The sequence below is a fragment of the Falco biarmicus genome, chromosome 3 (genome assembly GCF_023638135.1).
Source record: "Falco biarmicus isolate bFalBia1 chromosome 3, bFalBia1.pri, whole genome shotgun sequence".
NCBI classification, from domain to species: Eukaryota; Metazoa; Chordata; class Aves; order Falconiformes; family Falconidae; genus Falco; species Falco biarmicus.
Window position 1 is genome coordinate 80,861,853 of NC_079290.1, and position 26,368 is coordinate 80,888,220.

A 26,368-nucleotide genomic window follows, 5' to 3' on the forward strand; every position below is an offset into this window, starting at 1 on the left:
CTAAACTGTAATAGTTTCTGGTTCTGTCTTGTTGAAATAATTCTGAGGACTAACTGGAGTCACAACTTGAGAAAGAGGCTCCTGGTGATTATATTGAGACAAGCTTCCATGTTTGGCTATGTATCTGCAGCCGCACAGAGACAGAGAAGAAAATACTTTTAAAATGTGTTCTCATATTGCTAAACATTCGCTCTCTCCCATCTAACTGCTTTCTTCGTAAACAGTTGTGCCCACTGGCCTCAGAGACTACTATTTGCAGTACTCCATGATATTAGAATCAGCCCCCTTAAGAACAATGGTGGCAAAACTGCCTAAGAGTATTAAAACTTATTTTAAGTCTTACTATCTGTATATATGTAACATGCTGAAAGACAGATTCCTACATCAGCTGTAAGAGCTGTATTCTGCATCTTGCATCTTTACAGCCTTTCTTGGACACACACAGTTGCTTCACAACTAACCTGCACACTGTCTGTGGAGAACCGCTATGAGCATGCTGAAAGCATTCAAGCACATAAGGCCCTGCAGCGCCTGGAGGTGATGCTGAAGGTTTGACTTTCAAGCCTGGAAAAGACACTTTTCTGGCACCATGGCATGCCTGCTTTAGATGCTCAGTCCTTGCGGTACCGAATACTGGGTTGGGCATTAGAAAATATGCTGGGGATAGTCTGGGAAGGAACAATTTATGCTAGACTTCTAATATTCTTCTGATCCTTTACAAGAGGAGGCACTATAAATAATCTTATACCTACAGTCTAAGTTAGTGTCCTGATTTCAGCTGGGATAGAGCTAATTTTCTTCTTAGTATCTGTGCTTTGGATTTGCTGTGAGAAGACTGTTGATAGGACACTGATGCTTTCAGTTGTTGATGGGTGATGTTTATACTAAGTCAAGGACTTTTCAGTTCCTTGGGCCCTGCCAGGGAGAGGGCTGGAGGGGCACGGGAAACTGGGAGGGGACACAGCCAGGACAGGTGACCCCAACTGGCCAAAGGGATATTCCATACCCTAAGATGTCATGCTGAGTAGATAAGCTAGGGGAAGAAGAAGGAAGGGCAGGGACATTTTGGTGTTATGGCATTTGTCTTCCCAAGTAACCGTTAGGTGTGATGGAGCTTGGCTTTCCTGGGGATGGCTGAACAGCTGCCTGCCCATGGGAAGTGGGGAATTCCTTGCTTTGCTTTGCTTGCATGCGTGGCTTTGAGTTTTCTTATTAAGTTGTTCTTATCTCAACCCATGATTTTTACATTCCTTTCCAATTCTCCTCCCTATCCCCCTGGGTTAGGGGGAGAGAGTGAGTGGCTGTGTGGTACTTAGTTACCAGCCGGGGTTAAACCACAACAGTTGGTGTAGCCTGTCTGCTGCAGAACACCTGCCTAATCAAAGCAGGGCTGACACAGAACTGACCAGACTCTTATGTTCACTCACTCTCCAAACAAAAAATATTTTCTTTTGACCTAAAGATCTCTTTTGCATTCTCCAAAGCAACTTGCTGAAAAGGTTCAAGCTTTCTTTTGAAAATCAAACATATTACACATGGTGAGGCCAATGAATATCCTTACAACTCATGGTGCAAATGGATTTGTGTTTTCTGACTAGTAATGAAAAGTTCATTTAAACACAAAACAACATATAAAACATTCATTCCTAGGCAAAAGCTAAGCAATGCTGCCAGAATTTAATTGTTCTAAAGGACTTTGAAACCTAATTTTCTGACTTTACCTTGGGATTACCTGGAAGCAAAAATACAATAAAAATACACCAATAAAACTTGACATATAAAAATACTATTCATATTCGAAGACAAAGAAACCATATTTCTTCTGTTCTATATTCTATACAATCCTGTTGAGTTTAGCATGCTTAAAACAGATATAAAGGATTTTGCCCTACATACTGTGGAAGCTCCATGTAATGGAAGTGCAGTGCAGAAGTGGTTGCATGCTGCCTGGTCTATCTGATATTGCTGATACTTTTGACAGGAACAATTATTAGACCATGTCAGCAGTAGACAAGAGACTCTCTCTGATACCCATAATTGTCTTCAGGAGACTGACCGTATATTGTAGATATGTCAAATAAAGCAGCTGTAAAATCATCTACCACATGCAATCACTTGCTACTTTCTGAGAAATTATTACAGGCATGGCTTGAAAATGATCAAAGAGAGAAAAAAACAGGTCACCAATTTAAAAACAGTAAGAATGAAATCACGCTTTACATGAAAAGCATGTGAAGGTGAATTGGGATAGTCTGATCCCAGATTTCAGGAATAACCTCTATTCTCTTCACCTCTCCACCACAGCTGAGCTTGACCTGTGACCACTGAAATTAGCCGGGAAGGAAACAAATGTTAAGCATCTCTTTTATGGGCATCACTAACTGATGTTGGGGGGAGATTCCCAGCATCACTAATATTCTACACAGCAGTTTCATAGAGGCTATGATCCTCCATCTTAAGTCAGTGAACATTTATTTTACTCCACAAGTAGGCCCAGAGAAGGTAAAATAGGACTGGGTACTACCCTCAGGGGAATGTACCACAGCTCAGAAAAAAAGCTGGTGAAACCTGGTCTACAATGTCTGGGTATGATTATGCTTGCTATATGTTTCCCACACAGCCTTCTTCAAAAAAGTCAGGGGATTCTGTCCTGGTTCTGGAAAGTATCCAGTAGCACAAAACAAGGACCCTGTTCTTGCCATCCACTGAAAACTAAGAAAATTCATCCACTATGAACTACACCCACAGTAACACCTGTATAAAGTAAAAGGAAGTAACAGATGTGTTTTGCTTTCTTAGATCACAGTGGCACCTGTCTTTTTGCTCTTGAAATCTGGTACCTGTCTGAAGTCTGACGATGATATTTCCTAAGATGCATTTGCCTTTTTATTTGTCTGTGACATTTACAAGCAAGTTAGTCTTGCATCAGGCTGCTCCAAGTTCAACTTTATTAGCCTATGGAGACTCAGGATGCTGTTCCATCTTTTCATTTCCTGTCAACAGCAAACTGTGACTACAAGTGACTGTCTGTTTTCAAAGTATAACCACAAGACAAAAAGAGCAGAGGTGAATGGATGGAAGGCAGCAGAAATGGAAGGCAATGCATTTTGCACAACGATGAAACGCTTGACAGGGTGAATTCTTTAAAAGCCAGGCAGCTCCCTAAAGCTCCTCAAGCCTTTTCTGGATACTTTTCCCTCTCAGTGCGGAATAAGAAGTGTGATGTGTTGTGAACAGAATCCAATCAACCAGTTTAACATAAGATAAATTTCTCAGGAGAACATGGAAACTTGGGATAGTGTCAACACGTCCTAGATCATTAGGGATAACGAGAAGTCAGAAACTAAAGTGCAAAATCATAGGAAAGGGACACAAACAGTTATTAAGCTATTTTGAAGCTACTGGGAAAAAGGTTAGGTTGGTCCTTTGCCAGTGTCAGAAGCTCTTTGTGTTAACAAAAGGGGTTTTCAACTGTTTTGAAGTGTCCAGCTCTTTCAAACCCAACAAGAATTAGACACCTGAATACTTACATTGGCCCATAGATTTAACAAGCTTTGTATGGAAGAGCAAGAGGGAATAAAGATTACTAATCCACTTCTTGAGGTAGCCACAACAGTGATGTGGGGCTATGATGATTTCATAGTCATAGGGTCCCGGGCTGCAACAGTGTGGGGGCATGGCATGATTTTGCCTCACACTGCCTTCTAAGTAAACCCACCCATTTTTAACAACTATTCTTGTATAACAAATAACCATTTCTTAAGTCTGCCAACAACAATTTGGACACACAACACCAACAATTTTCTTTTGGGAATTTTTAACTTTGACGTCCATGGGCCTCTTTCAAAACACATACAGATCAATCAATAAAAAAAAAAAAAGTCACTTAAACCATAACTCAGTGACTATAGCTAAAGAAAAAACATTCTCAGTGTAGAAACAATCCACATTCAGAAATCATGATTTACCCCAGTATTAAGGTACCTTCCCAATACATACCTTACAAAGTTCCAGAAAAACTCTAAAACCTCAAAAGCATTTCAGATTAGAATGACAACAATGTGGTGGAATCCAACCCCAACTGTTTCGTATTTTTTAAGCCAACATGTCATGCTTAACATTTAATTGTTTGTTAACTGAGTAAATTAAATTAGGATTTTACCTATAATCTTCCTGAACAAGCTGAGAAATATACCTCATACCTACCCATGCATTCGTGCAATTATTGATTGGGTTGTTGATGGAAGATTAGAATTTGCTGGGTGAGCTGCTGATCAATGAACCTTGCCAGTGTATCCAGGGATATCTGGAGTGCTAAAGGAAAAAGTTAAAGTGGGGATGAGGAGTAGAGAAAGGGTAAAGGAAATGACCATAGGCTTGAAATATGACTTACAGATCAGTTCTAAAATAGCTAGTGTTTATCAAAGATGGATGGAGTAAAAACTCTTCATAATGTAATGAGCAGTACTTAGAATGTATGAACTGGCATAGCTCCTTTAAGATAAGTGAAACTACTTTATGATCACCTAGCTGATGATCTGACCCAAAATCTTTGGTTAGACATGGCAAAACCGAGTTCTGTAGTGATTTTCCTTCCCCCCATGCCCCCCCCCCCCCCAGTTGTTTAGGGTCAAATATCTGTACAATATTCATGATTACAAGAAACATTTAATCTTGAAGAAAAAATGGGGTTCCGGGGTTCACATAGAGCACAAAAAGCATGGAAATATTCCTTAAAAATTTGATACAGTTTTACTCCATATTTAGGTTTCAGCTTCAAATATGGAATTTAGGTAGCAGGCTTTAGACCAAAAGGTGTGATTTCTCATGCCTAAACCACAAATGATATCCCAAATGATTCTGAAGTTCTCTATATTTCCCCTAGAATTTATTAAGAATGTACTTACATGTATATGTAACATTATTAACAATGCTTAGACACATAAATAATAAATAGCTTGAGTAGACTAGTGGATTGAGACAGTATGTCCACATCTTGGAAAACTAAAGCATTTTGTTAATTCTGATGCTAAGTTTTAAAGTGAAATTAAAAAGAAAGTTCCTTAAAGAGACAGAGGAAAGAATTCTACTTATCTGAGGAAGCACAACAGAAAATTTTGATAGCAATTGCTGCAAGATGAAGCAGAGATGGACAAAATCAAAGGAAAAAAAGGTACTAATATGAATTCAGAGAGATAATCCAGGAAGGTTAAAAATAAAGCAATCTAAACGCCCAATATAACAGCTTTTTTTGCAGCAGTTATTCAGTGTCATCAGTACTGTTCTATATTGACAGCTCAAAAAAGGATACTGCTGCATTATACATGTATCCAGACTGCCTATACACATGGACGTAAGAGCTCATGACAAACTCTTTCATTCACTGAATCAACTACATACTTGGCATTGTAAACCTTGCCTCCATTAGTCTTTTGTTGGTTTTCAGACCCTATGCATGATAAGTGTCTCCTTTAAAATAATCTGAGGTAGTTTTTGGTTCCCTTGTACACCGGGTAAAAATAAACAGTTTCTTTAATTATAAAGTGCATAAAGTTATTAGTTTCAGTACAGATGATCAGGTACTTCTCTGCAACTAAGTTCAGCACAGGATGCAAAACTGGACATATGTGCAAAATGTGGTTTATCAGAAAATTCTATGACCTGTGCACTAGGAAACTTGGCTCTGAAGTTCCTCACCAGAATAGCAGAGGTAATGACAAAATGCTGTATCTACCTACCACATTATAACAAAGGACTCTGGGTGAACTATACTTGCCACAGGAGCATTGGTGGTATATATTGTAATCTTTGTACTCATAGTTATCTGAAAGACCATTTAGTTCTTTGTCTTATTTTGAGGTAGTTTTGCACTAACCCAGACATTCATATACTGCTCTGTTCCCTGGGCCAAGCTCCAGTACATGACCCTCCAGAGAAGATGGCTTTGTAGAATCAGTGCAGCAGTTCTGTTGCACTTGGGAAGCTGTTACCTATGGGGAATCACCAAGTAGTTGGCTGAGCAAGTAACAAATCTGCCCTCAGTCTTGACAGCAGCCATGCAGGGATAACAAGGAGGCCTGAAATTCTAGTACAGCAGTAGAACATATTTTCAGAACTGGTCAAAATGGCTTGCAGACAAATTTGCTTTTTCATGTCAAATTAGACAATTGTTAGGTTATGTGCAGATTAGGTAACTATGTAGGAAATTTCATCTGCATATACAAAGATCCCACTGAGGGACACAATGGACATTATGTGTGTATATGCACATGCATTCATCCAAACCTGAAAATATGATATCATTTTGAAGGAATCAGTCAGACTGTGGGCAGTTTTATTACCCTGGTGATGTGCTACACACCAAGATACAGCTCTCCTATGTAACAAAGAAATTCCATTGACTTCCTTGAAATTGTATGAGCGTCACAGAGAAGAGAAGCAGCACAAGAAGCCCCATATTAACTTGCAACATTTTATAAGCCTATTTGGAGTTAACTCACATAATAACTATACAACTGTGGAGATATTAGAATACATTATGTACTGTGAGACATCTGATTGATAAAATCTTCTGACCTTAAAAACTTGCAAATCTAGAAGAGAAAAGCATCATAAGTGGCCAAATGTGACCCAAAAATCAAGCCTGAGAGATGATTCAAGATGTAGACTTGTACTAGACTGTTAGAAAGGATTGACAGAATTGGGTACCTTCACAACATGTGGAAAGGATGTATGTCTGAAAGAGAAGAGAAATGGGCAGAGAGAAGCTAGAAGTACCAGGATAGTAAGAAAGCTTACACTACAGTAAAGCAGCTGCTCTTCTGGGAACCTGCAAAGAAGACGCAAAAATGTGCTGCGGTTATGTATGTGATAAAGCAGAAGAAACTGAGGTTAAAAAAATACCCCTTTGGTTTTTTGTTTTTGGATTCCACTGTCTAGCTCTTTGTGTTTTCTCTGATGAGCTGCTAAACCAGATTGCTGCTGCTAAAGAAAACAACTAAGTGCCAGGCTACCACTGGGCAACATACAAAACTCCTCTGTGGTTATGCTGTCGTCATCAAGCTTTCTTTCTGTAACCATGACATCTCTCTTGTTCATACACTTCCTTGTTATCATGCTAGCAGCTCCTAGTCCCAACAGTAAGAAACATAGTGTTGACAGTTGAATCTGTGCCAGCTCTAAGATTTTTCAAGTGGAATATGGTGATTCTAAGTGCCTCTGCTTCGGTATGCCTCTGTTTCATATGTCCATCTTGGGACAGAAAATTTTTATTTTCTGGTAGTGTTCAGGAAAAAAAGCATGTACTTAATTTAGTTGGCCACCATTTGAGATGCCTTAAGGTACCTGAGATAACCCCCTATAGCACAGAACCTGCAGAAGATCCATGCTGTTCTGGAGCAGCAGCTGGAAGTGATGGTCTAGGTTCTCCAGGGCATTGGATGCCCAGGTTTGTCGTATAAATTCCATGTCAGCTGTTTTTATGGGACCAAAATCAAGATTCCCCCAAATAATTCCTAATTCTTGAAAAACTTGAATCTAGCACTTCAGCTTGAGCAACTGAGGTATCCAAGTTCTTTGTGCAAAAATTCTATCTAGTGAAAGCAATCCAGTAGATTCCCAGCTTGCACTTACAAGCAAAGAGTTCCCAACATCTTACTCTTTCTTAGAAATACTGTTCTATAAATCTCACAGAACTAAATCACCAGATTAAGTCATTAAGTAGTTCTTCTGGTTACTGCAGTTATAAAATAGGCCTCTCAGGTCTCATGGACTCATAAGACTCACAACTGGCTTCAACCTCACATTCCCTTCCAGGAAGGGATGTGTGACACATTTGTGGTCCTTCTTTTACTCCATGATCCTATCTGTCAATCAGAATAACCTGTGGCAAAACCACCTCAGACACGACCCTGTGTCGGGAAATTCAATGCATACAGTCTTTTGCGTTGGGGAAGAACATACCTGAGAGAACTTGTGAAGTTAAAACAAGGCACTGCATGTGGAACAAAGAACGGGGCTGACACAGTTTTTGAGCGGAGCATACTGGGTTGCATGTCATACCCTTCTCACTTGGCCATTAAAGCAGGATAGGGCATGGGTATTTAAAAGTGGATGTGGGGTTTCTGAAAGAATAAAACCATCAAAATGGTAACTCCGCAGAAATATTTTGAATTATGTTGAACTGGAACATTTGTTTCTACAATTTCAAACAGTTTTATTCTGCTTTCAACTTTTTCAACCCCCATTTTTAGTACAGGGTAATAGTTTTCAGAAACAAGATTCAAGCCAGCCATAAAACCTCATTTGGAAAATGTTGAAGTAGGATATTTCAGCACCCCTCACCCTCAATCCCATGAATGAATCAAACTGGAAAATAATACACGGTGGACAAGCCATCAGTTTCTGAAGAAAAGATACATTGTGGGAAAGCTCTTAGGCAGCCCATGAACATGACTATGCAAGGTGCATGGCAGCAGAGGGTCCTGTCCCCAGCTAATTGCGGCCTGTGAGGTTTCTGTGGGAACTTGAAATTATAAGGGATGCATGCACACAGTCAGTTGTAAGCTGACCACACTGAAGAAATATGACTGAAGTCACTACAGATACACTGATGTGATAGCAGCACTTTGCCCAATGTGCTTGAGAAATGAGAAACCAAGAATAAAGGGTAGTTTCAGAGGACAGCTTTGTGCAAGAACTGCAGGACTTGAAACACTTAGGACTTTGTCTTCCTAGAAACTGTATGTATGTATTAAGTTCCCATTTCAATCAACTGCTTCCAGAAATTGATGTTGGTTAGATCCTTTCCTCTCTCTGATACAAACAACCTCTGTGGCCTTGGACAAGTCACTTCAGCCTCCTCAGTTCTCATCTTTCAAAAACTAACACTATAATCTACCAGTGCTATGGCAAAGAATTAGTTGATGCTTCAAAAGTGCTGCTAAGTAACACCTTGTTGGAATGTGTATGTATTGTGTAAGCACTGCCCTCTACTGAGTATTATAAGAGCTGATGAATTATGAGTAGCAAGCTTTAAAATGTCGATGACTGCCAGATTTTTACTTAATTGTGGAAGCAGAGGCTTTTAATGTGGAACAAGAAAACAAATCTCTGTCCTAACTGCTTTTGTCAAATTTCAGGAGATAGGTACCAACAAGTACAACAATGAAAATCAGGAAGTTGCTGTACTGTAATACAAAAAATGCACACAAAAGAGAAAATCACCAGTCAGATGTAACACTTGATTAATGTATGCTTGGAATGCACCCTGTGCTATGCTATTACTACACTAAGTACTACTAATTCACTGAGGGTGTAAGGGAGTTCTAACGATGCCAAGGAGAGTTATTTGCGTCTGTCACGGAGCACTTACCAGAGGCCTGCCCATGAATGCTACAGAGGAAATCCCCATCACCAGCGTGGGAGGCTTTTTTCCATTGACCCTTAAAACACCTGCAGAACTAAAATACCACATAGAGCATAACCTTGTTTCAGCAGCTGCTTGGGGAAGAGGTCAACAAAGGAAAAAGCTGGTGATTAGGGGAGGAGGAGAATTAAACAAAATTACATACCTATAAAGATGTTTTTAAGAAAAGAGAACAGTAGATTATTCTGTTGGGAATCCATACGATACATTAAAAGCAGTTTCTCTATGGTTTTCAAAATTACTAGGTTCAAAATGTCTTTCTGAATGAGAAAGAGATTTTTTTTAAAAGTAGTTGCTAATAATAAGAAAGAATGAATTGGGTCATTACTTATTTTCACTTATTAATAACATGGAGCATCTCAAAAGTGCCCGAAGAATTTAGCAGTCTGAGCCTTCCTGGAAGTCTCTGTAGCTGTGCTGCAAAGTTCCCTCCCCTGTGTAACTTGCCCAAGGGAGTTGAAAATACGGTGTTTCTTCAGAATTTGGACCGTCCTCCTCTTCCCTGATACACATTTGAGTTGTAGCAGCAATTACACACAGGGGATCAGATTTTATAAAGTGCTCGGCACCTAAAAGTTTCATTGTGGTGTTTGTGGCCAGGTTTTCACAGGAGCTTAGCAATCAACATGCACCCAGAATGTGAGCTCTTTCAGAATTCTGGTTTTCATGTGTGGTTGCTGAGCTATTTCTGAAAGCCTGGCTGGCTGCACAAAACATACTCTTTAGCTCTCAGTTGCTTCCCTACCTGTATATGGTTAGCTATGTGACATATAAAACCACATGCAGTATTCATCTTCCACAAATAAATATTATAAGAAAAAAAAAATTAATAATATAATCAGTAAGAAACAAAGTAAAAATAACTAAGGAAAACAGTCATAATCAATTCAGAGTTCAATGACTTCTAAAACAAATAACAGAGGTCTCAGTTCTCCAAAATATATAAACAGATACTCAATACTATCCCTGTTCAGGAAATCTTGTTAAGCAGATACCTTTAACTCACTGATTCCAATGGAATTTACACTTCATGGGTTTGAAAGAAAAGAAAGTCTAAACAAGAAGATAGTTTAAAGTAGGCAGACAAGTAGTGAAAGTAGGAAGAAAACCCACCACAAGTAAAATAAAATATGTACAAAAAAATGATAAATTTAAAAATACAAAAAAGCCACTTGAACACTGGACAATTGTTTTCCAGTATACCTAACAAAATTACATGGCATACATTGAAAATACAAAAAGTCTTTGCTACTTAGTGATATAAAAAGATGAGATTCAAACCTGTAACTCCTGTGCTCTGACTGTACTCTACTCGATGGAGCACTGAGCTGTAAGACAAGATCATGTATGTTTTATAAAAGATTTTTGGAGATCTGCTGGTGAAAAGGGACTGCATTAGGAAGAGATTTTCAGAGTGCTGTTTCACAACAAATTCCTAATTCTTTGACTGGCTCTTTTTTAAAAAAATATTTTTACGTTGCCGTTGGCAAAGAAATGATAGAAGATTCCAGCTTTTAGGCATACGTTGCAATATAACTGAGGATGAAAGAGAGGAACAAGTTCATCCTAAAGCAAATTCAGGTGTGTATACACAAACCAAGGATATTAAGAATGATGCTACATGCCAGGACTGGAACAGACTTCAAGAGATGATGTAGTTGATCCCTTTCCCCCAAGACAGGCTTTAATGAAAGCCTAGAAGCAAATGAGAGGCACTGAATTACCATCCAGGACTTTTGGTCAAGTGTGAAATAGAGTCTGACCTGAGAAAAGCACTTCCACAGCTTCCTTAGGGAAATGCCCACTGATCATCCTTAGACTGCCACCAGATCACAAACATAGTTTTGATTAATAAGTTCAGATACATAAATTTAGCACTGCTAGATGAATCACAACACTTATGACATGGCTTTTTACATGTGGTGAAAGCTCCCACAGCTGTTCTATGTCTGAACCACAGAGAAAAACTGGATTAAAAAAATGACTTATGTTCCCAAGTCTTCACTTGTGTCTCAGCCTAACTTTTAAGAACGATGGCCATCATGTTGCATTAATTATAATTTTTTTTAAAAATTATTATATTTTTAAAATCAGGTTTCAGCAAAGCACCATTTCAATAGCAGAGTTTGGTAAAAAAAAAAAAAAAGGCACAGGCTAGGGCTCAGGGTACATGAATTTTCACTCTTAACTGTGCTACAGATTCCCAATGGGACTTGGCAAACCACTTAATCACACTGCACCTGGATTGCCATCTGTAAAACTTCCAAATTGCACACTAAGGATTTCAGAATATTATTTAGAGTGCTAGGTTATGCAAAGCAGCTTTTCATCACACCAATCTTATACTAGGGGCTTTTAGGCTCAGCTACAGCATAAGTAATGACTTTTTTCTTTTTTCTAATTCCTTAAGAAAAAAAAAAAGAAAAACAGAAGACGGTTTCCTGTTCTGCCAAAAGGAAGAGAGGGTGGGTGCAAGGGTAACATGCAAAACATGTCCAGGTTCACCACTCTTCCTGTTTGTCTCTGCAAAATTACATGACAGATGACTCTTAGCTGTTTTCAGCTTTGCTAATAATTTGAATGGTAACCACTTTCTTGCATGGTCTGGGGAAGAATAGTGTCTCACTCTGGAATAATGCTTGAGCGTCGATGCTGTTGCCCAAGTGCTACAGGCAGGATGTGCAACTACTAGTCCAGGAAAGAGTGAAAGTGACTATCTATAGCGAGATTTTTACATTTACAGACTTACAAAGCATGTTTAGACTTCAAATCCATATATTTAACTTTCAAGGACTTTGGTGGGAGTCTAGCAGCCTTAATACCTTTACACATCTTTCCAGAACTACTGGCAAGCACACAAAGCAGGAAGAAAACCTGTACAGGGATCACTTTTATGTCTTCTTTCTGACTTTATTCTTTCCTCTGCTTAAAATCATACCAATCTTGATGTCTGACAATCATAGACAGAGAATAAATATGAAAAATTTCATAGAATTTTTCAGATGGAATTAAGATTTTCACAGCTTTGAGATGTCAGAATCCTTTAGGTCTCAGAGATCTTGGTCTCCTGGTTGCCAGAAATCAATGAAACCCATAGCCTCACTCACTAAAAAATAGGAAAATGACATGGAGAATACCAGAGAACCTGTTGCTCAAACTTACCGTGAGACCATATGCTGCAAATCACTCCAGACAAGATGTCTGTGTTTGTGGCACAGTGTACACATCAGCTTCTATTCTTCAAAGCTCTATGGCAACAGAAATATGACATGGCAGAATGAAGGGTTAATAGCTCTGCTAACTTCCCTACAGCTCAGAAATCCCTGTTCAGCACAGTGTTGTATGCTGTGTGCACTCTATTTTTAAGGCACATTTCTCAATAATCATTTTATACTATTTTATGTTCTAATTCAAGCAGAAGTTAAAAGTTGGATTAAGGCTGTGAGAAATTAGATGACTTGTGCAGGAGGTGAGATAAAACAATCAGAATGGTGCCTTATGTACATAAAAGCTTGGTATTAGTAGGTTTGGTTGTAGCAATACAGGTCAAATTTGACCACCTTAAAATGCTTAGCACCTTAGTTTGCCTGTGAAACTACTGCTGTCACGAGTAAGGCTGTGTGAAGAATGATGTGCTGTTCCCCACATGTGTGTGACAGCATGTGATGCTCTGCAAAAGGATATGCATTCTCCCTGAAACTGATGTAAGAAATGGAAATGAACAGACCTAAGGTGGAGCTCAGAAATTCCAGCTACTTCCAAGGCAGGTCCCAGCAAGTAGGAATGTTTAACCCATACTTTGCTATGTGTGAGTAAGGCCCAGCATTATGTCTTCTCTTCAGAAAAGAGAGGGCAATACTTCTACAACTTCTCTCACTCTGCTTCCCCCAGTGCAGTTTCCTCATGTGGACTGTGCAAGAGCACTGAAAGGACAGAAAGGAAAGGCATATGCAAAGAGAAAATCAAGTAAGTAAACAGCACAGTCTCTTGCTTGTTTTATCATTTTTAGTTCTTACCATTAAGTTGTTACTTTTACCATTTTATGTTCACAAAAGTTTGCAAATAAATGTTTTATACCAGCTCAAGCTACTAAAGACAACTTTAGAAAAGGCTTAAAGTGAAAACCTTTGATTTTCAAAGTTCATGATCTAGCTAAAAGTAAAGTGTAACGGCATTTAGTGAGCTTTTGTGAACTCAAAGGTCACCTAGTGACTAAAGTTAAAAATCATACATTTCTAACATGGCAATATTGAAGTCATACTACCCATCAAACAATGGTACACACACTTCTACCCAACAGATCTGTTCATTAATACTAAAGAACAGGAAGCATTTGAAGTATGAAAATATGTCATAGTTTGAAAATAGCTTTTTTGGAAGTAGGGACTCTATCTGGAATGGCATCAGCAGAAATTTCTGGTGCATGCTAAGCTCAGAACCTTCTCTTCCATGTCCTCCCACCTGAGCCTTGAATGTAATGCAAATCTATTTCTTCCTGCTGGGAGTTTACAGGAATGCCTGTGTTAGGTAGTCTCAGCATCAGCAGGAACCATAAGTCAGGTGTTTTGGGGTATGATCTAGCAAATGTGCTCAGACTAGCTTCACAGGCAACCTTTCTCAACTGAGAAAAATGGAAAGGTGCCTGCCAAGTTTTTAAAACTTGGTTGTGCAATTGGTCTAGCAAGGTTAATAGCAGGAGGGACAGTATACTCTGATTTCCATCCCAGTTTAGGTCAGAGACTGCTGATTGTGAAGACTTCATTATACCAAACAGTATATTGCACTGATGTTACCGCAAGCAGCTTTTACTTCCCAGGATGGGCAAACTAAGGGCAGATTTTGGTCCAACAGTCAGTTATTGTTAGTCCATTATGACTGTTTTGTACTAGATGGATGGCAAGGGTCACCTGGGCCACAAAGCAACTCCTGGATGGAAAGAAACCTCATCAACAGTTTTGGTTGAAAAGCGTGATACATGATGTTAGGAGCATAATTTCCCTGAAACTGTAACACTGAAGTGATACAATAAAGAATCAGGCCTTAATGTTCTATGACAAATTCACATGTAGTTAAAACAGGTTGCATTTAAGCTTACCATAGCTCAAGTAGATGGATAAAATCTGTTATACCATCATTTCAGTAGACATCTCTTCGCTTATTTTGTATCAGCTTCCTTGACTAATTTTGTATATATAGGCTGAACGGTTCCTTAGATTTATACAGACCTACACTGACCACTGCAGGCAGTTACCGCTGTAGGCCATTTACTACTGACTCAGTTATTAAAAAGGACTATTTAATTTCAATCTTGCATCTGAAAGCCCACCATGCTTCCTGTGTTTACAGACCTCATTTATGCTATTAAAAAGAATAAGGAGTGTTCCCCCATTTTTTTTCATCCTTTTGGTCCAAGACCAGATCTTTAACTGTTTTTTTCCCCTTTCCTAAGTAACAAGAACTCAAGAGGCAGTATCAAGACCATGCAAATAAAAGAAACATACTGTGCAGTGCTTGTATAGTGAGGCTTTGAAGTTCACATATGATTAAGTGGGATTAAGACTACACTGACATTGTCAATGTCTTCAAAATTTACTGCACCAACACAAGCCACTGTTTGGATAGAAATGAAATCAAATATATGTACATTATTCATAAGACAGCTGGTGGAGGCAGGTGAACCATATAGTACATGCTCCAAAATTCTAGTTATTTATTAAAAAGCTCCACAAGAAAACACATGGAGATGAACTGCCCTGTGTGCTTGGCATGTCCCAAGATTAAAACAATCATCTGCTGAACTTGCAGCACATAACACATTACAGCTCTAGTACATATGTGCAGAGAGGAAGCTTGGGAAGAATGGAAATGAGATAGATCTCTTGTCTTTTTGGCTACGCCCCTGATCAGACTGGGGTATTCTTCCCAAGAGGACGTAATGGATACTGATTTCTAGTTTACTGGTAAAAGGCTGAAGTCACTTGCAAGTAGAGAAGACTCAGCACACACTCTTCTGTGGCACCAGAAAACACCTTAAGATTAGATAACATAGTCCATCTACAACTCTTGCTTCAGAAAATCAGAGATGGATTCCTTGGGCTTAATCAAAAATGCAGAAAGTAGAAACAACCCAGGGACATTGTCCTTAGGTATACAAGGGATATGAGAGGTTTGAGAGCTTCGACTTACACTGTTAAAGACAAAATAGATCAATCACCTTTTTTTTGCCAGACAGCATATTCTGATACAATATTTATGAGGTCCCAAAAGAGAGCTGATGACAAGTCAAAGTTTTGCTTGTGGCATGATGCAATGCTCATTTGAATTTGGTAAAAGACCGTGGTAAATGATTAGGTTGGCATATATGCTAAATGACCCAGATCAGCAGACAGAATTTTGTCTTTTAATCTTCCTCCTCAGGTACTGGGACTTCAGTCAATTTCCTAGGATAGTATAAGCAAGCTTTCTTTAAAAATGTAGTGTTTCTCTACTTGCAAGACTTATTCCATTACTGAGAACATGGGAAAATTTAACATCAAGTCTGAATTTCTCTCTTGGTCTGTCCTTGCAAGCTGCTCTCACTGTCCACATCTGTATTTGAAAGAGCAACATTCAAGAAACCATAATGATAGCATTTTCTATCTCCCTTCCAACCTGCAGTGGTACATGTCTCTCCCATTGTATGCCTGACTGTGCCCAGTAGCACACTCATCCATTGAGTTTGACTGAGCAAATCTGCTGGCTCATGGCCTGGAAAGGAGTCATGTTCTAATTTTCCTGTCTTGCTTTGACCAGCCTTTCCTTCCCCATCTCTACTTGGTTCTGATCTGAGCCCTTCTGAACCTCCTGCCACCCTTTGCTGGGCTCATCTAAAATACTCCACTCTAAGAACAGAATAGCTGAAATAGAGAGTGAAGAAAAGACACGAAGGCACAAGTGATTGTTTTGGATTCTACAGACAACAGAAAAAAACTTGAGTTTGTATACATGTATGATTAACATGGTGTTTTCATAAATGTCATGCCTTAATGAAAACATCAGATGTATGAAATCATGACAATAATTAGCTTTATAGTTTTCTTCTGTTCTGCTTTTTATATTTAAGTCTCTCACAGGAGAAGGATATTAGAGTATACTTCTCATATAGTTATTGATTGAATATCTTAATTTCTCTAGTTAAAGAATGCTGCTCAGTTTAGTCTTCTGAAATAATTAACTGTATGCAGACTTCACAAAGGAAATGTTCAGAGGACCCTGATATTCACAAAAAAACAAAACTTACAAATCAACAGGTCTCTGGGGAAAGGTAAAAGATCTTGTTTGAAATCTGTCCCAGAAGCATCCAACAACTTAAAATCATAATTAGATGCTTCTTGTAAGGCAACATTACCTAATTAATTTGGCTTAATAGATTTTCATGCAGTAATCAGAACCAATTGCAGGACTGAATTTTAGTTTAGTAAAAATAATAATTATTACAATTAATGATCACAAGTAAACTAGCTTAACGTGAAATTTGTTATGGTGCAGCATCATTCCTGTCAACCACTTTTTCATTGATATCCTTGCTCTCTCTTTTGGTACTGTGCATGCATATCTTCCTCTGTACTAATTTGTAGGGGAGGGGGATGGAAAAAGTATGCAATCATTTGAGGCAATTGCTGGAGTGTGCCGATGACCTTAAATGCTCACTTGGGGCTGTTTTTGTTTGAAAACGTTGCTGTGGGTTTATGTGTATCAGCTACACAAAATTTAGGCTACATTTCACTAGCAAAACATAAAACCAATTGGCAAGAGATTGTGCACTGACTTGGATTATTTCAGGTTCAGGATTGTATCTCCTTTTTGTGAAACACTGGGAAACAGGATCAACCAACACTTTCACTGTTGATTCTGGACACTAGATTTTGGAAAGTAACATCCCAATAAATTTCTTTGTAAGCTCTAGATCAACAACAAAAAATAGAAATAAATTCCTGTATAGTCATTAGTGAATGACATTGGTTAACTAGATAATAAGGAATTATGTGACACAGAAGGGTGTAGAAAATAAAAAATGTGTATGTTTCTAGTTTAAAAGGAAATTAAAAGCCTGGAATTAAATGTTGCTTGTTGGAGAACAAGTAGTTATGTTACGATTCACAGGCTCATCTTCTTTAAAACTGTCTCACTCACTAATTGAAAGAGGTAGTTTATCTTCCAATAAGCTTACAGTGATCATGGGATTTATTTTGTCTAAATTTGAATAAGCAGTTAAGTGAGATGAGACATAAATAGAGATTAGACACCAGTCATACCATGCCTGTGACAGGGGTTGAAGACAGATGTACATAATGCCCTTTTGGAAACTCCAGTTTCTCTTCACTACCTTTGGAGGAAGTGGAGTTGAAAGGCACAGACTGGATACAAGCTTTTAGATAACTGAAGTTCATGAGGTTAATCCTATGCTAAATGCTGTTAAAACACCAGAAGTCTTCAATGAAAGAAAAATTGTTTGTAGTCTTACATGCCCTGCTACATAAAGGTGCATAGTAGCAAAAAGAAGATGACAAAACGAAGTAAAGCACAAGCAAAATCGATTTTCAAAAGAAATGGTGTCTCACTTTTAGTATTTGACTTGTAGAAATAGTCTCTTGCTTTTTCTTCTCTTCACCTTCAGAAGGATCACTTGATTCCTAAGAGAAATCAAATACATGGCAGAAAGCAATGCTATCATTATATGATACTGTGATTGCTTGTTTAAAGAGTGAACTGTATGTATCTGCATTTTCCCAGTTTACTATCTTCTTTTGCATCAGAATGCATCAGAAGCATACAATTTCACATAGTTCACCAGCCAGCACTGGCAATCAGGAGTGGACCTATTCCTGAGGAGTTCTATTCAGGAAGGAAAATGTAATATAGTGAATACAAGTTTAAAAACTAATAGAATGTCCTTGCCTCTCTACTCCTCAAGAATGCAGTTTTCCATTTGCTATATTACTTATGAAATGGTACAGTAAATACACTTTGCAGTCCCTCCCATATGCCTGATGTATTTGTATGATGTTCATTGCTACAAAAGGAGTCCAACTCAAAGAACTACTTAAGTACATGCAACACTTTAAGGACTATAAATAGGCTCATCAGTGTAGAAGGATGAAGGATGTCATTACATTTTCAATATGTGAAAGACTTAATTAGACTTGGGCTATAGAATCATTGATTTTTTTTTATTTACTTAGTTGTTTGTGACTTGCACCAAACAAGGCCGTGCCTAAGTAATAAATACATGAGTATTTATATCAAGTATGAGGGTTTACTATGTTTTGTATATTCTGGTATTTTTTCTCTAATTCTGTTGCCAGTTTCACGTAACTGTTATTGGTAGTATCAGTCTCACATTACAGTCTAAAAACCTTAACCGGAGCAACAGTTCAAAAATTGCAAATTATTGGAGCAATAGCCACCATTAAAATCTGGTCACACTAACACACAGCTACCTGAAATATTGCGCTTATTTCAATATAATTAGATGAAGAACTGTAAAAGTCACTACACTACTGTAATCACTGCCCAAGTGTGTTGAATGGAAAGCAGACTAGAAACAAAATTATTTCAATATGTTTTCTGTCTTTACAAGAAGGGCACCAGACACTTGCCTTGAGATTGGGATCCATACAAAATGCAAAAATATGGTTTTGGTTATGCAGAGCAGGAACAACTTTCACCTGAGTTCTCCAAACTGATAGAAAGGGCTTCTTATTGTGTTAATCAATTTGCAGCAATCCTTACTGTTTTAAACTCTATGAAAACAACTCATGGCTTGCCATAAAAATTGATGCACCAATGTTCAGCTACCTGTTACCACTCCAAATTACAAACATCCACAAGAACACATTAAATTACACAGAAGATGAAAGTAAGTGATAAATACTATAACAACATACATTGCTATGGTTTGGCCTACTTCATATATTGTCATGCACAGTACTAACTGTATAAAGGAAAGTATCCGAATTATAAAACATAGTAATAAAAATTTGCTAATGCAATTGAAACTAGGAATTATGTATTGCATTTCTACAGTTACATAATTTTTGCCAACTCCAAAAGCAATACTCTATTCCATAAGAAATGGCTGAATGATTTCCTAAAGGTATTTCTTTGTCTCCTTCACCCTCCGAACTTCATATTCCAATAATTTGAGCTCTCCCTGACCAAGTTCTGTAAATCAGGCTTTCCCACCAAAAGGCCACATCCTGCAATTACTACAGAGTCACATATGTGCTGATTGGTGAGCCAGTACACACATGCTGATAATAGTAAGCTGCTGCCAAATAGAAGTATGTTACAATGCCTGAGTTTCAGCTCCCTCAAGAGGAACACTCATTTATGTCTTTCCTCTCACCAGACTTAAATTTTCAAACATCTTGCAGGGATGCAGTTATCCTTGAGATGTTTGTATCTCTGTCAAATTTGGCAAAAAATGGCCAATGGTGTTCAAAATTTTTAGGAGAGAACCAACAGATAAATGGAAACAACCTGTCTCCTTAAGGAATCAGGATAAAACCCACAAAATAATCCCATAAGTAAGGTAAGGGATATGTATGAGATTATCATCTGAACTGCTGTGCCATTAGGTAGCATAATGCTTTTGGTGACTTTGGAAAAGGTGTATTTGTAAATATACTTTGTTATACTCTAGTAAAAGGGATAGGCAGCCATACAGCCATCACACCACTCTATGAACACTGGAAACTATTATTTAGTGTCTAGAATGTACTACTTAAGTAGCTTTCAACCTGCTTTTTACTGCCAGACCCCTTTAAAATCTCAAATGCATATGTGAACCTTTATGTAGCAAATATAAGCTATGTCATAATAGAGTTACTTTTCCTAGTTTTTTGTAGAAATTTTAGATATAATTTGGAGTAAATAGTTCAAAGACTAGAAATTGGAAACCATTGTGCAGAATGCAAAATTAGTTCTTGCAGAATTAATCACTCTGACAAAGTTTAAAAGAAAATCAGAGCTTTCAGTAAAACAAAGTTTAGTATCCTAATGCTATATGCGGATACTGAAATAATATGACCTGATTTGTAAAACAGCTTTTTGCACTATGTGCTGTAACTTTCAAGATGCTGCTTTCGAAAAACTTGATAGAATTTGTGGATTTTTGCACTGTGAAGAGCTTTCAAATGGAATCACTCTCCATTTTAAACAATAATTTGGGAAGTGTCTCTTAAGCAGATAATATGCTTGCAGTAAAAACAGTGGCTGCACCTTCATTGCCTCAGCTTTGTATAAACTTTAAATGCCATTTGCAAATATACAACTTCTACTCATATGGGGATACTTCCATTAAGTTTTATGTCTGAAATACTGTAATTACTTGATAGGTATGCATGTACTTGTGCCCTCTAAAGTAAAGAGGTATATGGCTCAAATATCCATATATCCTAGTAGTTCCATAAAAAGTCTTCCTCTGGTTAATTGATTAAAGAGCTAAAGGTTGTAACTGTTGTTCTTTGTGTTGTATGTCTAAAACAGGTCAGCTACAAGGTCCTGTACAAAGGATGACATGTATACAATTTTACATTTGCTTTGATAATTGTACATTGGAATTTCTAGAGATCTCTGCTCTTGCATTGTATACTGTAATTTGCTGTCTTGACACTACTGTCCTACTGCTGGGATGATTAATCTAACATTTACTTCTCCTTTTTCTTCCAGTGGAAGGATCTAGCATAAAAACTGTATTATTTTTTTCTTTAAGTCAACTTTCTGGAGGTTTCAATGCTGCTAATGATTTGCTCAGTCCCCAGGACTGAAAATTTCATGATGTGTTCTTGTCCAAGTTGGGAACTCGGTGTCTTGGCTTTGTCACTTTTAACTAATGACAAGCTTAATGATACTGTCAGTTTCAGTTTATTACTTAAACTAGTCTCCTATTCTGACCAAGCAGGATTCAGTGATGGGTAACAAATTTAGGGAATTTCTGGTTTAGATTCTGAGTCAGAAACTAAAGATGTACTCATTTGTATTCCTAAACTGTTTCCCAGAAAGCATGAAAGCCAGAACATCTTTTTGTTTTGTTTTTAAAGGAAAAAGTGAGACTCTCATGGCCACACATAAAGAAATATACAGAGATTTCACAAAACCAGCAGTCTCAACAAGTTTCACTGAACCTCACTGTCATTTGAAAACTGTGTACTGTTTTTTGATATCTTGTATTTTAAAATCAGTAGGAGTATTGACTTCAAGTGGGCCCAGCAAGCAAATGAAAGGTTTACAGATAACTCTTCCAGATGTTTTTGCTTAGTTCTCTGGTTAATTATTCTACTTCTTTTTACATATAAAAAAGAAATACAACCCATTAACATTATTTCTTCTTTCTCTTTTACTCCTTTGAAAGAAAAGGCTACAAATCACTCCTTGAAAACTAATTCTAAATAAGCATAAACCCCATCAGTTTATATTGGAAAGACATGCATGACTAAAGAAGCAACGAAGAAAGAACAAAGTTCTTGAATAAACAAAGCATCATTGCTATTGAGCAAGTAAAAAACAAACACATGGTGAAATACATAACTGTAGGGATGATAAATAATCAAATCCTTAGTGAAACCACAGTTGGTTTATTCAATGGCACTCAGCCCTCAAGAGATTATTCTAAATTTTGATGCATTATTTCCAGATGACCTACTAGCTTATTAGGCAGTGTACTATTACACAATTCATAGTGTTATGGGTAATTATTTGATAGCCCTGATATTCTTGAGCCTACTGTTACTGTAGGCCATTTTTCATTCTTAGTTGACTTTGTTTATATGCTATAATACTTATGAGGGTCCTTGAATTGTTAATTTGATGTTTTTCAAGTTGCACATTTTTTTGCTCTTCACTTTACATGTTGCTCTGACTAACCTTTGTTCTTTCTCTTTTTGCAGGCAGATAAAAGGCTTTATCTCACTAGATACCTATGTTACAAACTGGGGCTGCAGCAGCATTGCCTACAGTCATTTTCAATCATTATTTGAAAGGTAGGAGAGGCTGGAATCCTACCTTGATATGCCTCACACTCAGTGCACTGCTTAATTCTGGATTACTCCTGGATGATTACTTCACCAGAGTAATGATTACTCCGGAGAAAATGCTTCTTGCTTCGGGAGAAGAAGCACTGGGAAGGGAACTCTTCCTACACAAAGGCCATTGAGAAATTAGTATGTGACCACAATTATTTCAACAAGTTATGCATAAAGTTCTTCGACAGAGCCTCTCCTAGTAACAACAGAATAAAGATAAGATCTTCACACAGATAAATAATTGATTAGAAGATCACAGAAGGAGGGAAGGGTTAAATGACAAATTTTTCAGGTGGATGGACATCACTGGTAGAAAAACCTGGAGGTAACGCGTCTGGGCTTAGGACTTTGTTGCTTAACATATTCACAAATTACCTGGAAATAGGGGGCTGGAAGTTAAGTGATGGGTTCAAACAGCAAATGGATATATTCTTGAAGGCAAATCTATGAATCCACAACTACTAACTACAAATATACCATCTCCTCATCACAAATTCCTAGTCAACAAGCCATCACATGACAGGAAAACACATGAAGGAAGTATGCTGACAATCTATGTTAATTATCCACAGTCTTGGATGGAATACTGGACGAGTCAGGTTTTTCGACAAATCAAAATATGGCCACTCTAGTAGTGGCATGAGTTTACTGCTGATTTCTTATAGAAAAAGGTTACTATCAAGTCTACAGGTAAACTCTATAGTGTTTTCTATTTGCCAGTTTTTGAAGAAAACTTTGTCTATGGATGTATCAGCTTCCAGTAGGGGCAAGAAGTCATCTCTGCTCTTCATTAGACTTATCAAATACCCTAGTTCCTTCTGCAATCCCCATGCCCATCAATGAGTTAAGACATACAAAATAGAATAATAATTACAAACTGGATATGAGGGCTTCATCACCAGGTTTTCAGGTACAAATACACCTGCAGTGTCAAATTCTGAGGTCCTCCTGAACACCGGAAAAAACTCAAAACCACAGAGAAAAGGTTACAAAGTTCTGTTGTCATATGTGTGAGAGAAGGGGACTACAGACAAATGCTGTCAACTTCCTGAAGACTGTGTCTTCTAGCACTGAGCACCTTGCCTATACCAAGGGAGCATACATGAAGAATAGCTCTTCAGCTGTCTCCCTTCTCTGGCAGATTCTGATTTTCCAGTCTTAGAATGACCTCCTTTGTCAGCTTCTCACCTTTGCTTTGCTATCACAGAGACTTGCTGTTCAATAAACTTGCTTTGTTCAGTAGATGCAAAAGACTGCTGGGGAAGTTAAAAGTAACACTGTTGACTGCCAAAGCCATAGCACTATATCTTCTCACAACAGAGAAACTCTTGTCTGCTGCAGATGTTTTATACACCTCAGCAAATCCGTCTCAAAGGCTGCTTCTCTCTCTTTTTTTTTCCATTCAGTCCTGACGCAGTGAAGAAAGTGACTGTAGAATTTGCTTGCAAAATGCCTGACCTCTCTTCCAGCACAACTTCCCCTAACAACTGAGTTATGGAATGTCTTGGGACTGATATCTAGAAAGATTAGCACTTTCATCACATCACGTGCCTGGAGGTTGGTAGTTGGCCTTTGAATCATATAGCTGAAATCTGGAATTAAAAATTAAAGTGTCATTAAAAACAATAGCTTAAAGCTCAACTACTTTTTAGATCTATATTTACACATTTGTAGTCAATATCTCAGCATCACAGGAAAACCTGCAAATGAATACTAGTTTTGGAAGAACATTTGCACAGCTTTCCTTAAGAAATTTATGCTGGACTATATCTGTTTCAATGTTTGTCCCTGAGTTAAGTTTGACTTTTTCTGACAGCTTCAGTATAGTCAGTATTTCACTCCAATAATGAACTTCACGTAACAAAATATCACCAAAAAGGCACAAGATGATTTCTGTCTGCTTTCTGGAACTACTCTCCATTTCTTGAATGTAACTCTGGCTACTGACTCGATGACATTCAGTTTCAGATTTTGTCAGTGTTCATTTCAGGTATCTATCTGCCAGACTATCTCTCTCTCTGTCTCTGTTTTATTCTGTGTTGGAAAAATGAATGGTCAAATAGAATTGCATATCTCAAATCTTCTTTCCCCTTCACTTTTCCAGAGGCTTGCAGAAAAAAACCCCAACAAACAGCTGATCAGTTCTGATTGTCTGAGGTCTAATTTCATATGTAAATGGAGAACACATTAAATGAGAAATAAAAGTGAAAATTATATGGGATGAGCAAGAAAAAAAAAAGGAAAACTATGTAGTCTATTTTTTTATCCCTTGTGGTTTCTTGAGTTCTTTTGGGTTTTGTTATATGACTGCAGTGAGTTTAAAGTGATTTAAAATGCATAGTTCGAAGACAGAAACAAGGAACCAAAACCGCTGCCTGAATTTATAGCATGTAAGACTTTATGGTGACAATAACACGGATAAAGTATAGCTAACCATGAAGTGAGAGTGTTATTTCTGTATAGTAAAATGGAACAAGAAGCTTATTTACATTTCTTTACCATGTTATAAGAAATGCCTCCCTTCGTATACGAGATGTTGCCTGAGTTCCTGTAAAATTTTGTTCTAGCTGTAATGAGCATTTCTCTATGAAAACTGCTGGAATTGGCTTAATCTTTATAAAAATTCAACTATAGTGCTTATGTTATGCTCATTACGTCTGCCTTTAGAAGCCCTTGGTAGGTATTTCTGCTTTCCAGAATTTTCATCAGAAAATTCTGAATATAACCAGCAACACAATTTTGCTTCATGTTAAAAAGAGTTAATTTCCATTTTGATGCTGTAATCAATACAAAATGATCAGACCCAATTTTATGTGTATAAGTGCAATACATTGATATAAAACAAGAGGGTAATATGTGCTTCGACCACCGTGTGATGGCAGTCCTAAAAACCTTCTCTTCCCTAAACAACTAGACACTGAATAGGTGTTTAAATGCACTGTACTGCAACTTGTCAGGAAATACTAAATGACGCAGAAATATCCAGAGGATTTCCTGACTCTGGAATGATTTCTTATTTTGGTTTATATTAAAACAGGTGCTCATTAGAACTCTTGTATATAACTTCACAATTTACATAAATAGATTTTTAAAAATATGATTTACCTCCAAATATTTTTATATTTTTTTAGCATTAGAATGCTCATTAGAATTTGCTGATGGTACCTCTTTGCTACAGCAGGGACAATGAATCATACAAATACTGCTGCAGTTGTCATATTCAGTTCAAATATCCAGGGCAAATATATTTTATAAGGTTGTTCTGCCAGGACCTTGGGGGATAGAGTTCAGAAGCTAATTTTATTTATTTGTTAAGCATCACTGATTTCTTTGGTGATTAAGAAATAAAAACAGTAGTTTGCTTTACCTCTGAGTTGTGTCCTGACAGAAGCAGCTGGCACAGCCCTGGAGTTCCACCTTCTGTCCTGGCTGCTTTCCTCCCAGAGGTTCATCTGCCTCCTGTGGGCAGGCTGGCCTCTCTTTCCTGTGATGGGGACCTGCTGGTGAGGTTTCTCATCACTGTAGTCTACCAGGGATTCCATAGCTCTTCCAACATTGGGCTTCAGGTTAGCATCTGCTCCTGGACTCAGAAAACCTGCGCAGGGATTACTAAAGGCACATCATCCCACTGTGGGAATAAAGGGTAATTTAGCTCTCCTAGAGGGGTGAATGGACTGTACTTAAGGAAAGAATTACTGGTTTTCTCTTCAAAGCTGGCAAAGCCATGTCTGTTCTCAGGACCTCTCACAACAGGTGTGCACATCTTAAACAGACTTCAATACTGCTGGTTATCCATCTTGTGAATGGGTTCAACTGACAAGGTGGACTTTTTAAAGGCACTTGCTTGCCTTTCAGCTCCATGGGAAACCACAGTCAT

General features: G+C 37.9%; 1 protein-coding gene across 1 annotated transcript; it reads right to left on the reverse strand.

Moving 5' to 3' along the window:
* Positions 1-26,368, reverse strand: SPMIP7 (sperm microtubule inner protein 7). The gene is given in 12 exon segments (XM_056331500.1): positions 1-124; positions 4,207-4,314; positions 14,929-15,037; positions 15,580-15,614; positions 16,707-16,773; positions 17,231-17,343; positions 17,345-17,366; positions 18,028-18,075; positions 18,078-18,099; positions 19,066-19,148; positions 25,859-26,098; positions 26,101-26,368. Coding segments are annotated over 12 exon segments (1,239 nt in total).